Raw genomic sequence first — 15,084 nt, 5'->3', positions numbered from 1 at the left:
TTAGGGATTCAAATATATAAAAAAACTGGAGGGAGTATGTTGGACATGTCCAAGGTGATCTGGTTGTGTTGTGATTACTATGTATGTTGAAATCACCTCAGCTGCAACACTGCCATTCATGGGCGGAGTGACTTCTACCTCCACGTTACTGCTGTTGGGAAGGTTCTTGTCGGCTAGAGAATAAAACAACAGGAATCTCAATTTAGTAACTTTGAAATTATATTTTAATAATGCAATATGTAATGATGTGAGTTAAGCACTAACCCCAGCAGATTTTAAACACTTATGACGGACATAAATATTTAGTAAGCGTTTTACCTAGCTGTAGGCTATGGCACAATAGGAAGGGAATCAGTATAAAAGGAAATCAAAAATGTTGCTGATGTTATTGTGATTGCAAACTGCACATTTTCAAAGAAAAAAAAAATGTTTGTAAACAAACATTTTTAGAAGTTCTGCATCAGAAATGACTTTACTTTTCGGTTGACGTTGCCAAATCCTTGTATTTTTCCAATCATTTACGTTGGTTTGGAATGGCCATTTTGCGTTGGATAAAAACTGTGATTATCCTGAATTTACTCAGGATGATCACATTACAAAAGTAAATGCTGTTCCACGTTGAATTTTTACAAAACATTTAAACTCACCAACACCATTTGCCTCATCTTCTCCCTTTTTTCTTGCGATCTTGTGTAGAATTGATGCCTTCTCCTTGAACTTCCCTGAAGTTTATTATTTTATTAATAAGACTACAAATCTATGAAGCGAGTCAATATGTGTGCATATTTGTATATTTGGAGTATATGTTTTTGCACATTACCATCACTGAGAGGATCGAGTGTGTGAATCATTAGCTGGAAGATGCTGTTTCTCATGAGAGTGTTGTGGAGGGAGGCGGAGCTTCCTCCTCGCTGGAGGCGGGGTTTAGCCTATAAGGAAAAAAAGAATACCTTCAGATATCTAATTGTATTGTCTATCATTGAAAAGTTAGTGTAGACATTGAGGACAAGTGCTGAGGGTCAGATGATACTTGCCGAAAGTTTATTTTCTTCATCTACTGCACTGATAACCTTGAGAAAAAAGAGAGAAACAGAACCCATTGAATTCTATGAAAAGTAGTTTCTTATCAAAAGGGGAAAAAATCAAATTAACGATTAGTTTAGACACCTAAAATACATAGAGAGTTGTGGACATTAATTACATCATTTTTGCAACCTGACAAAACATTTTTCTAAGAAACGATTCAACAAATGACCTCATCAGGTAATTTTGGGGTATTCTTAAATAAAAAGCCCCACAGTTTCTAAATGAGAAGATATTTTCAGAGAAGCTTAAAAAGTACAGGAAATTTTTAGTTATATAAGTACCATACAGTGGTAGTCAGAAATATTGGCACCCTTAGTAAATATGATCAAAGATGACTATAAAAATAAATCTGCATTGTTTATCCTTTTGATCTTTAATTCATAAAATTAGCAAAAATCTAACCTTTCATTGAAGGAAAAGAATTGAAAGTGTTTTTCTCTAAAAAAACATGTTGGCCACAATTATTGGCACCCTTTTATTCAAAACTTTTTGCAATCTCCTTTTGCCAAGATAACAGCTCTGAGTCTTCACCTATAATGCCTGATGAGTTTGGAGAACACCTGATAAGAGATCAGAGATCATTCCTTCATACAGAATCTCTCCAGATCCTTCAGATTCCAGCTCCATGTTGGTGCTTCTTCTCTTCAGTTCACTCCACTCATTTTCTTTAGGGTTCAGGTCAGGGGATTGGGATGGCCATGGCAGAAGCTTCATTTTGTGCTCAGTGACCCATTTTTTTGTTGGTTTTGATGTTTGTTTTGGAAAAAAATCAGGATTGTCCTGAAGGAAGATCAAACCTCTTTTTTTTTAGTTTCATCTGAACATAGAAGCCGGTCCCATTTGAAGTTCCAGTCGTGTCTGACAACTGAATATGCTGGAGATTGTTTCTGGATGAGAGCAGAGGACTTTTCTTGAAAACCTCCCGAATAACTTGTGGGGATGTAGGTGCTGTTTGATCATGAGACTCAAGACTCAACTAATCTCTGCAATTCTCCAGCTGTGATCATTGGAGAGTCTTTGGCCTCTCAAACTTTCCTCCTCAATTCACATTAGGATGATTTAGACACACATCCTCTTCCAGGCCGATTTATAATATCTTTAGTTGATTGGAACTTCTTAATTATTGCCCTGATAGTGGAAATGGGGATTTTCAATGCTTTAGCTATTTTCTTACAGCCACTTTCTATTTTGTGAAACTCAACAATCTTTTGCTGCAGATCAGAGGTTAGATTTTTCCTAATTTTATGAATTAAAGATCAAAAGGATAAACAATGCAGATTTATTTTTATAGTCATCTTTGATCATATTTACCAAAGGTGCCAATAATTCTGACCACCACAGTATATATTTTAGTCTTCAAAGCAACATCACGTCGGATTTGAAAGCACAAATCATTCACTTCCAATGAGGATGAATTTCACCTAGTGGTTAGAAAATATAGGCTGCAAGTATAAAACCAAGTAAGATAATTGGACAATAATGGTTTTATGACCACTGTGTCCAAAAACAAGGTTTCTCTGTGGTAAAAGTATCATCTGAATGATACACACACTATACTTTCTCTTGATTTTGTTATAACATCATTGGCTCCTCCTACAAACAGCAACATCTCCAACATTATCTTGATCTGGACTATATTAGTAGAAACATGTTTTTCAAACATCTTTAATGCTCACCAAGTCTGCATTTATTTGGTCAAAAAATACAGTAATATTGTATATTACTAATTTAATTACTTTGTTCTATTTTAATACATTATAAAATGTAATTTATTCCTGTGATGGCAAAGCTGAATTTTCAACATCATTCCTCCAGTCTTCAGTGTCACATGATCCTTCAGAAATCATTCTAATATGATGATTTGGTGCTCAAGAAATCTCTTCTTTTGTGCTCAGCAGATGCACAAAAGAAGAACCTGTATGAGTTTCTTTCTTCTGTTGAGCACAAAAGAAGATATTTTAAAGAATGTTGGTAATCAAACAGTTGACAGCCATTGACTTCCATAGTAGGGGGGGAAATACTATAGAAGTCAAAGGGTACTGTCAACTGTCTGGTTACCACCAACATTCTTTAAAATATCTTATTTTGTGCACAACAGAACTCGTACAGGTTGGAACAATATGAGACTGAATAAATGATAACACAATTTTCAGTATTGTATTGGAAGAACAAACATAGAATTTTGCCCCACCATCCAAATACCATCAATAACAGTTTCCTTTTTTGTGGAACTATTAAGGTACTTAAGAGAATAAATATTGGGTAACACTTTATTTTAGTCTTTTGACAAGCGCTGCTTCTAAATGGTTCAAATAAAGTCTATCGAAATAAGTGGTTGCCCAGTGGGGTGGCAGCAACAGCAGTGTCCTCATGAGAAAACTGGTTGGCTTAGCAGAGACACACGAGCAGCCTTAATTAAGCCTAATCAGCCCAGTAGAACATAGAGGGCTTAAGCACGTTTCGTTTGTGATTAGCAGGCCCTGCCATTTGCTCTTCATGTCCCTCCCTCCCCAGCTTTGGTCTTTCTGCAGGTGGAAGATAAGCTCTAAGTGATGCCTGTGGAAATAGAGCTGAGCTCTGTGTGCTCAGCAAGCTTTAAAGCAGAGGTCAGCCAACCAGAGACCAGCTCACTGAAGCTGTCTGACATTAACAGACTTCCTGCTGTTAGGCCAACACTCTTAAATATCTGAGTTAAGGCCATTCGAACCAAGAATGAAAAGTATAACGATTACTACATTAGCATTTATTCTTACCGACTTCCCAACGTTATACTGTAGTTTTAGTTATCATTTTAGAAGATATTTTATCACCATCATTGGTGTTTTACAATCTTAAAAATAATGGTTCTTTATTGGATCCATGAAAAACCTTTAACATCCATGGCATAAAAGGTTCTTTATAATGGAAAAAGTTTCTTCAGATTATTACACTAAGGAAAAAAATATTTTAAGAACTGTTCACTGAAATGGTTCTTTGGGGAACCCAAAATGGTTCTTCTATTGCATTGCTACAAAAAACCCCTGTTGTTTTTTAAAAGTGTAGCGCAGATGTGAGCACACATTCACATTGCAAAACTCATTACACAGCAATCATGTGAACATCTTTTTTTTTTTTTACATAAAAATAGGCACCAAAAAAACAAACAAACTGACCCCAGACCTTAACTAATGCAAAACCAGACCTTCAAAGCTAAATCCTGCATCAAGATCAGTTAAATTACTAGTGTTTAAAGCAAACATTAAAAGAATTGAGTTAAAAAAATGGTTTGAAATGGTGCATATTTTACTGCATTTCTTCTGCATTCAACTTAGTACAGGTATTGGGGGACTGTCTGACTGATTCATCTCAAAGGAAGTTCAATGAACATGTGACTCAAAATCATTTTTGCCCAAACTTTTTGAGCCAATCACCTGAATTATAAATCCTTCTGGAGTTGCAGGAAAATTACAATACTGATGGGCATCAGCATGCACATTTTCAAGTTTTTTGTTAGCGACTAACTGAGATGTGAAAGGCAGAGGACAGGAAAAAAGTCCATTTCCTTTTGTTAAGTGTCCTCCAGAAAAGAATCAACCTTGTTTTGGCCTTCAGGTGTCTGGAGTCTGGAGAGCTACCATATCTGTGGCATAAAAATTAATCCTTACTTACAGATGTTTCACCAGGCATACACAATAACTTAAATTCTAACAGGATGGCCCGTCGACATCATGTGAAAATGTTAGAAAATAAACAACTGACCTTGTGAAATCTTAAATTGTAAACTTTATGCATGACTAAAATTTGATTGCGGAGGTAAAAAAAACAAAAAAAAAAAACAAATGTTTTCCAACATCACAAAGTCAAAGCACATTTAACAAATATTGTAGAATTTTGTCATTGCATTTGACATGTACCCTTACACAAGACACGGATGCTGAAAATGGGATCAAGGGCAGTCTTACCAAATATCAGCTAATGAACTTTGCAGAGTAACAGTTTTAGCAATTAGTTGTACCAATTAACATGCTAGATCCATGCAATGCCACCATTACAGTTCTATATATAGAACTGCAAGCACTAGAAAAAAAAAAAATTACATACATCACCGTGGAATTACTGTATTTTAAGCAGTGATGCAAAGTTAAATTTTCAGCTTGTATATTAATACTTTTCATTCACTTCATCAATCAATATAACAATGGATAAATAGATGGTCCGTTACATTACAAAAGGATCTGAGCTCAGTTCCGATTAGTCTCCTGGCCTGATGCCTTTACTAATGAAGATAATTCAGCATGATCTAACAGAGAGACTGAAGATGCTGAATCATCTTTGTTTCAAATGAATTCAGTTAAAGATCCAATTGAGCTCAATTCTGTAACAACTGCATTTGCACACATCTGTGGAAAAACACAGGCAGGCAGACTGATTACAAGGTTGAAACCCTTGTGGACTTCATTCCAGTTTTAATCATACACTGTCAGAAAAAAGTTACAGTGTTTGTCTCTGGGGCAGTAAAAAGGTATTAAAATATACTTTTAAAGTAGTAATATGTACCCTTAAGGTACTAATATGCACCATTTAGGGGTAGGAGGTACAAAGATATACCTTTTCACTTTTGTACATTAGGGTACTGCCCCAGTGACGAGCACCGTACCATTTTTTTCTAACAGTGCATGGGTCATCTGGGAACTTGAATTGCCTCTATATTGTCTCTTAGCAAGGGTCCTGTAGTTAACCAGAGAAGGCAGGTGAGCACACTAAAGAGGCTTAATGTGACAGGTAACCAATTTTAGAGACAGAGGCATTTAAGGATTCACAAATTACCTCACACAACACCATGTTCTCACACTTTCCCCTCTTTACTTTTCATATGAAGTTAAATATACTTAAGCACTTGGAATTATGCCAGCAAATATTCTAAGCATTTACATATTATATAACTAGAAAGTCAAATGCACTACTTATTTTTTATAAGTCAGAGGGCACTTAGAATATTATACAGTACCACAAAGTGAATTATGAAACCTATTTTGCAATGACTTTTAATAGGTGGGAGATAACAAAATAACTATTTAATGTTTTCTCAAAGTATTGAGAAGTGTTAGTTTTATTTTATTCAAATTCAGATACTTTATTATCACTTAAAATGCATGCTCATATTTGCTGTCAGTTTACTATGAAAATCATTTAAAAGGTTTCAAAATATCCATAAAGCGCAACAAAGTGTAATTAAATAATTTAAAGTGGTCTCCCAGGTAATTGTTTATTATAGGACTGATAGTGAAAAGGGTTGTTGTAATGTTCGATATTCCCTCAAAAGTCTTCTTCAGAAGGCAGGTCACTCCTATAAGCACTAAGAGTCTTTTTACTTTGGTTGGCGTCACCCATTCTAAGCAGTTGATTTGGGATTACAAAGGATTTCAGGTTGGAAGTCATAAACCACAAACAGAGATGAAGATATCCACCATGTTTCAGAACTTACATTAAACACTAACGCATATAAAAGTCTAACTGCGAAAGAAATCTGATGTCGTGATTCAAAAACCTGCCCGTTTCCCACAATAGTCTATATTTGATTCCTGTTTAAAAAAGAACAGGACACCTGTCTATACTTAGCAGTACTAAAAGGATCAAATCTTATTGGATTAACCCGAGCTTCAGCTAAAGGAGCAAAGAGCACATGTACCAACTGTCCTATACCATCCCCCAGACTATTAATTTTAATTTTAGAAGTCTCTCTAAACCAAAGCCATTTTTCATTCCAATCCAGAAGGATAAAAATCCTTTGTAAAGTTTTCTATAATGTTGCCATCTTCTAGTAGGCCTACCTGTCCTCCTGAAGAGCATATCTATGTAGTTAAAATCAAGTCTGAATGAAAAGTGGGACATTTATGAAAAACTTTAACAAGCTTTCTGGAATCATATTCCCAGTGTACTGAGGAGACATTCCTACATTCAAAAAGCAATCTACCAGCAAAGAGCAATCTAACACTAATGAGTGTGGGTTTATATAGATAACATGCTACTAATGGTTCTTAAAAGTAATGTATATGCCCCTGGTGCATTACTAAGAAGCCTATCAAAGCAGCACGGTCAGCTGATTCACCTGTGTTCCATATGAGGGACAAACTGCATCTGCAAACAACAAATCCGACTCCAGCTGTTTGAACGAAAGTAATAGAGATACAAACGAGAGTTTTAAACCTTAACTGGCTTTATATGGGCCTAAACTATACCAATAATACATATCACCACTTCACAACTGATATCCAGATTCATGTTAATTTGACAATGCATTGCATACAATCATACATTATTCATATCACCTCTATAGTGGGTCAATATACAGTGGCCCCAAAACAATTCAGACACTTTTGGACAATTAAGTCATGTTTAAAAATGTCTGAATGTTGCTGCATTAGAGACTTCTGCAAATAAATGTAGCATTTCATGTCATTTTTGGTCCGTAACCAACTGGACCCAAGGTCATTTTACTAATGTCTGACAACCAGAAAGTGTCCATATATGTATTTTCTTCATTTTCAATGGTATATCTTTTGTTTTAGTGCTTTTTATTCAATATTTAAAAGTGTACGAATTAATATTTTATACTGTATATGTGGCTGATTTGTCTAAATACTTTGGGGCCACTGTGAGTTCTTACCTAAGAATGATGATAAAGAAATTCTAATATTTCTTTCTAATATAAAAATCAGCTGCATATACTGTGTACATTTGTTTCTTGTTCCAGTCAGATTTATGATTATTAATAATGCTTATTTGATAGAGAAATAACTTTAAAAATGTCCACCCAGTTGTTGTTTTTGGTGTTTGTCCTATAATGCACTTGTAGTATTCTATGATGGACACACACACACACACACACACACACACACACACACACACACACACACACACACACACACACACACACACACACAAACACACAAACAAACATTCAACAATTCAGTAAACATTTGAAGCTATAAAATCCAATGTTTTGCACTAGAAAAAAAAGCTATTCCTAATCAATATTTTTATTGTTTTTCCCAGTGAAAAATCTGAACAACTTAAAAATAATAAGATTGCAAATACTGTTATTAATGTATCTTGAATCTTAGTTTATCAGTCTTACCCTACTGGAAATATTTTTCTTGATTAAGTAACAAAATTTAGTGAGGTTTATACTTAAATTAAGTATTAATTTAATAAGAGGTTAAAACTAAAATTCTCTGTTAAAAGATATATCATGCAGTTTTGCTTCTAAAGTAAATTTATTTTGTTCGAAGGATGATATTAAATATTTTCTCACTGCAAAACAAGACAAAATACTGGTTGTAACAAATCGGGAATTGATCCCCAAAACCAACTCCAAGAACTCTCTGGAGGTAGTATCAACAAAGATAATTGTGCCAGGAAAAGACAAAAATAGATATTCATCCCTCTTTAGATGCCTGGCTGCTTAAACACAGTTTTTAACTAAAGGGTTGTAAGTAGAAGATTTTAACAACTTTCTTCCTTTATATCTCCATCTTGCCTCATCTCTAATACTTTTGCTCTTTTACTCTCGGTCTCTTTTTCTGCTGTCCGTACCGCAGGGGTTCTGGTCTTACTCAGCTGATTGTGTATTCAGAGCAGTGTTGTCTGCTCTGTCCAGGTGACACCTGATATAATGCCTAATCCGGCTCAGAGAGGTGATAAAACTGTCTGTGTTCTTTTCAGTGGGAACACTGATTCTCAGCCAATATTCAGGTTCAACTCCCATTGCTGTTGCAAACAACTCCCTAGTTCTGTTGTTATTGCTCAAGATCCTTAGAAATTCCCAAAATGCACCATAAAAACCGGTGAGCATCGGCTGCTCGCTATATTCACAATGTTGTCATGTCTTTTTAAGTTAGTCTATTCTGTCAGTTTTCTTATTGTGCATAAAAACATGCATTTCAACATACTTTCAGAAATTAAAGTTGTTAGAATTTGTAAAAAACAAAAGAAAAAAAAAAACTATTTTTATTTAATGTGTTCACTCGCAAGAAACATAGTTTTACCTCCCAGCTCATTATAATTTATATCCATCCAAAGTTTTGTGAGCAAATGCAAAGTTTCTCAGGGGAACACAAATGTTTTTCCTCCACTTTAGGGGCTCTGTGCAAGTGAATGTTTTAAAGTGGAGCTGTACTTATTGCACAATGGTGTATTTTAGAGCAAAGTTGTTGTTAAAGGGATAGTTCACCCAAAAATGAAAATTCTGCCATCAAGTTGTCCCAAAAATGTCTTTCTTCTGTTGGACACAAAAGAAGATATTTTGAAGAATGTTGGTAACCAAACAATTGCTGGTGCCCACTGACTTCTATAGTATGGAAAACAAATACTATGGAAGTCAATGCGACCCATCAACCGTTCGGTTACCCACATTCTTCAAAATATCTTATTTTGTGTCCAACAGAAGAAGGAAACTCGCACAGGTTTAGAACAACTTGATGGAGAGTAAATGATGACCGAATTTTAATTTCTGGGTGAACTATCCCTTTAAATTCTAGTTATTTTGTAAGCACTTCAAATCCATTTTCATGAGATACCAGTGGTTCTCAACCTTTTTGACTTGAAGGAAAGGCTGAGGTCCACTGGTTGAGAACCACAGTGATATACTGTTTCCTAACAGGAGTATAAGGAAAGACATCAGTAATTCACATCCACTGATTGCCAACTTTGACCTGGGAAGCAGATAATTCACCTGGAACAATACAACTCACCTTGGGAGGAGCTTCAACGTCATCCACTTGATTCCTGAGTAGTTTAGTCTTGATCAAAGTCTCTACGGCCACGTTGTACTTCATAAAAGTGACATAGCTAGCATAACAGCATAACAGTCCAATGCTCTCACCATAGGTAATGTGGTTATCCAGGAAAAAGACGATAAGCATAATTAGTCCAATGATATAAAAGGTGACATCTCTAAACAGAGGCCACCAAGTGAGGTTCAGAATTTCACGTGAAAAGAGAGCGCACATCCCGATCACGAACAAGATGTTGAAGACAGCAGAACCCACAATGGTCCCGATGCCCACATTGCTGTGTGAGACGAACACACCAATCACAGAGGTGAAGAGCTCAGGAGCAGAGCCTCCAGCGGCCATGAAGGTGGCGCCCGCCACGTCATCTGAGATCTCGAGTTTTTCTGTGATCACGGTGAGAGCGGGGACGAAGAACTCGTCACACACAATAGCGAGGGCGATGAACATGTATATCATGCCGAACATATGTAGCACGACAGCACCTTGCCTCCTCTCCTCCAGTGTGAACAGATCCTCAGGGTAGTCTCCCTGGCTGTGCTCAATGGACGAGGCCATGGCGATGGGCGTATCTGCTGAAACGTTACGGTCTTCGTCGGAAGAAAGGACAGTTCTTTGTGGCACTGGCTCTGCAAGTCCCTCATGGTTGGCGAGAGAGGTGAGTGGCATCCATCTCGGGAACGGGCCCAAAGTGAGGGTAAAGGCACTCCAGGACAGGAACAATGTGAGGGCAGAGAGGCTCAGGATGAAACCAAAAATCCGTGAAGGACGTAGTTTCCTCCTGACATGCTGCAATCGGTGACGCTTGCTGTTCCGCTCCGAAGGGGTGCAAACTGACCCCAGTTTGATGTTGTGGAACATGGGATCCATGGTTGATGGGCAGCTCAGGGGTCCGGTGGTCTGAAATCTATGGAGTGCCGGTCATGGTTACACTCCTACTCTACTTAAACCTGACAGGAACAATGTACTCTCCGATTCCTCGAAGGGTCCAGAATCTCTAACGGTTTCCTCATAATAATCTCTGAAACACAACATATCACAAGATAGTGTTATTCTGGATCAAAACAATTTTGATTTTACAAATACAGACTTACAATTTTGGATAAAAAACATAATTCAGAAAAATCACAAATATCATATTAATTATTACAAGTCTGTGATTCCAAAATATCAGATTTTTGTATGACTGAATAGCATGAATATTCATTTTATTTATTCATTCTACTTCATTTAAGTAGGATTAACATAACTTTCCTCAGCCAATCAAGAATCTGTCTGTCAGTCACTTTGCTGTAACCTATTAACTTCCAGAGCATGTCTGTCTGACATGCGAAGGACAGGAGTGTTTCTAAGACTGATCCCACACTTGCTCTCCATATAAAGCAACACTGTTGACTTAAAGGGTTAGTTCACCCAAAAATGAAAATTCTGTCATTAATTATTCTTTGGAACACAAACTGAGATATTTTTGATAAAATCCGATGGCTCAGTGCGGCATGCATTGAAAGCAAGAATGTCCAGAAAGGCAGTAAAGTTATATTTAAAACAGTTCATGTGACTACAGTGGTTCAACCTTAATGTTATGAAGTGACGAGAATACTTTTGTGTGCCAAAAAACAAAACAAAATAGCGACTTTAATCACCAATATCTAGTGATGGGTGATTTCAAAACACTGCTTCATGAAGCTTCGAAGCTTTACGAATGTTTACGAATCTTTTGTTTCTAATCAGTGGTTCAGAGCGCGTATCAAGCTGCCAAAGTTACACCCCTCAGTGGTGAACCATTGAAATTTCGAGATAACGAAGCCTCGTTTACTGAAATCACGTGACTTTGGCAGTTTGATACACGCTCTGAACCACTGATTTGAAACAAAAGATCCGTAAAGCTTCGAAAGCTTCATGAAGCAGTGTTTTAAAATCACCCATCACTAGATATTTTTGAATAAAGTTGTTGTTTCATTTTTTTGGCACAAAAAAAGTATTCTCGTCACTTCATAACATTAAGGTTGAACCACTGTAGTCACATGAACTGTTTTAAATATAACTTTAGTAGATTTCTAGGCATTGAAAGTGTTAATGCAGGCCGCACTGAGCCGTCAAATTTTGTCAAAAATATCTTAATTTGTGTTCCGAAGATGAACAAAGGTTTTACGGGTGTAGAGCAACAGAAGGGTGAGTAATTAATGACAGAGTTTTCATTTTTGGGTGAACTAACCCTTTATGCTTAATCTTCGCATTAAAGAGATGGTTAACCCAAAATGTTTAATTCTGTTATCATTTATTAACCCTCATATTCTTGTATGCCTGTTTGCATTTCTTTCTTCTGCAAAACAAGAATGTTTTAAAGAATGTTGGTGATTTTTCCAAAATATCTTCTTTTATGCTCCACAGAAGAAAGTAAGTTGTATAGGTTTGGAACAACACGAGGGTGAGTAAATGACATTGAGAGACCCTGTGGTTTGGCACACATACAAAGCTCTCTTTTGCAGTTTAAATTTGCCATTGAACTATCTACTCAATGTGACAACTAGCTTATGTTAACAAAGCAACAGAAAGCTTAGCTCTTCTCAGTTGACGGTAGCCATTCACTATAAAAAGTGATCAGTTGACTTAACTTAAAAAAAGTGAGGAAACCAGTTCAAATTATTAAGTACATAAACTTTATTCGTAACTGAAAAAAAGTTAAGTTATGTGGACTTCTCAAGTTTACATAACTTAATTTTTTTAATGACACATTACATTTATTACTTGGAATAATTTTAAGGCAACAGGTTTCCTCACTTTTTTTTTTTAAGTTAAATCAACTGATACTTTTTACAATGCCATAGAATTCCTCACAATGCTCACAAAACAAATAGAGTTATCCTTCTCTTTTTTTAGACATATAGGGTACCACGTGAATCCTAAAATAGAATCCCATCACATATGATTACCTACGACAGTCTAAAGTTAAACCATTGAATGATATGACAGTTAGTTACAGTTAACGTTGCCAATAATCCAGTTCTGATGTAGTGCGCAATAACCCAATTTCTGAATATAACTAACTGCTTCCAAAAATTTACCAATCCCAGTATGCAGCTCTAAAGAGAGACACTTTTGTGCTAGACATGTGCTAATGTCTCTAAACCAATATATAACCACTATAATCTAGCTGACGGGTCCTGTACTCACACAGTGCATTTAAATAAAGTAATAATTCATTCACACATGACAAACATGAGTGCTGCATGGCTTATTTTCACATGTAAAAATATATATATACATAAACCAATAGTTACAATTATTATATAAAATTATACATTTATATTAAGATCATTTAATAATTAAAATATATAACATATATTAAAAATGATCAAATGATGTATAGTTTTGTAGAAAGACTGATGATTTTACAGCTTCAACATGGCTCATCCAATCAGAATTTTAGACACAGAACTATAATTAATATTTTATTTTTAACTTAAAGCATGCCTGCAAGTTCATGTATTAATACTGTTAAAATGTATAAAAATATATTGCACAGTCCTTGAAAAAAATTTATATCTTTCAAATTTTAAAACTCTTGGCTGCGTCCTCTGATGAGTCCATCTGTCAAGTTAAGGATTTAATCGGATCTATAGGCCACTGTTATCCTGATTTACACAGCCTTTACTTTTACCCTGACTCACAGTATATCTTAGCACATACTGTATCACACACACTAATATATATGTATTATCAGTGATAATATCTGCATGATAGGAACATTAAGTAACAGTAAATGAACACCATTTCCATCGGTCACCTTGATTTAAAGACATTTATAGAACATATCTCAAGTTGAATAGGATAATCATTCCACTATTTCCCATTCATTTAATAGAATTACTTTAAGTCTTTCTTTGTATTTTTGCATTTCTCCTGAAATTGGCCTAATAGATCTTATAGACTTGCATGAAAAAATTAAGAAATAATAAAAACAGAAGCACAGGAAAACATGACACATGCCAGAATGCCACTATTAAATAATAAATGTACCTTCACATCTGGTGGTTAACCGTGGCCGGTGAACCTTTCGGAAGAATCCCACAGACTTATGGACACCAACCACTTGCTGTTTCACTGTCATGGATCAAGAATGCTTCTACTGCTGCCACAGGTTAAAGGGGAGGTCTGATCTTTCCTCCCTCCCCCGCCTCACTCTCTCCTTCCTTGCCCCATCCCTTACCCATTTGTTCTGTCCTTGACAAGTTGGATACATAACCTGCAACGGTGTAAAGAACAACGAGCTTTTTTTTATCATGAAAGTTTTCAAAAGTATTCTCAATCAATATGAGATGATAAAAGCTGCATGCATAACACAAAACAATTAAGCAGAATCTTTGAAAATAATTAGCAAAAACTGTTCACCTTTCCAAAAGTATTTAATGTCAAAAACTCCTATTCCACTAGTAAAATTAATACTATTCTTGTGACACTTTATTTTTATGATATGATTTGAAATAAACATTATTTATTATTTAATTTATTATTATTTTGTGTACAGACGTAATACTTTGAATTAAAAAAAAATTAGCAGTTGGATAAGTAGGTTACATGGATTAAAAAAAACTTTTATATATAGAGTCATCTTTAGCTATGATCTCACTCTTGAGTGGTCATCTGTGTTGCAGAGTTAAGATTACCTTTAGCCACTCTCTTAAGCCATGGCGAATTTTATGCAATCTCCACTATGATCCCCTCCTACTTCATCCCTCCCTTTCAGATAAACTCTGTCTTTCTCAAGAGCCTGTTCCCAGATGTCAGCGAGCCAGGCACGCAAGGACGAGATACACCATAATACCAGTCCTGAGGCTGCTGTAACCCATCCCACTCTAACTGGACCTAAAGCTGCCATCCAGCACCATAGATTGAAGCCATAGATTAATGCATCTTTGTCAAGAGAAGATTAGGCCTGTAAGGCCAAAGCTTTCGCTAGGCTTTAAATAGCATATGAGCGCAGCATGCTGGATGCAGCTGAACCTGACCCTGCCCTGCATAGAGGACATTTCGGCTTAACTATTGACTAATTCCACCTCCAATCAACCACACAATCTTCCAGGAAATGGCCCAGAAGTCTGGTCCTTCAGTTATATGGAAAGTCATGTAGAATGTGCAAACACATCTGACCTGAGGCTAACTCTGTTCTGCAGGGTGAAACATCCTCCTCCTGTGGTTCTTGACGCTCTGGAGATTCATACACTTC

The 15,084-nt window shown here is 36.1% G+C and overlaps 1 protein-coding gene across 3 annotated transcripts in view; it reads right to left on the bottom strand.

Moving 5' to 3' along the window:
* Positions 1 to 15,084, bottom strand: part of slc24a2 (solute carrier family 24 member 2) — a 30,521-nt gene that overhangs the window by 5,504 nt on the left and 9,933 nt on the right. Inside the window, exons 2-8 of one of the 3 annotated variants that reach the window (XM_067405414.1) lie at positions 15,009 to 15,065; positions 13,878 to 14,103; positions 9,819 to 10,878; positions 1,035 to 1,070; positions 821 to 929; positions 648 to 722; positions 97 to 173 (exon numbers count right to left, since the gene is read on the bottom strand). In XM_067405414.1, coding sequence (XP_067261515.1) covers positions 97 to 173; positions 648 to 722; positions 821 to 929; positions 1,035 to 1,070; positions 9,819 to 10,727 — 1,206 coding nt within the window. In that variant the 5' untranslated portion in view covers positions 10,728 to 10,878; positions 13,878 to 14,103; positions 15,009 to 15,065. The other 2 variants (XM_067405413.1, XM_067405415.1) reach the window with 2 other exon arrangements.

Source organism: Chanodichthys erythropterus, chromosome 12, assembly GCF_024489055.1.
Source record: "Chanodichthys erythropterus isolate Z2021 chromosome 12, ASM2448905v1, whole genome shotgun sequence".
In the NCBI taxonomy this organism is placed as follows: domain Eukaryota; kingdom Metazoa; phylum Chordata; class Actinopteri; order Cypriniformes; family Xenocyprididae; genus Chanodichthys; species Chanodichthys erythropterus.
Note: the sequence above shows the minus strand (reverse complement) of the source record. Positions and strands in the feature narration are given on the sequence as shown.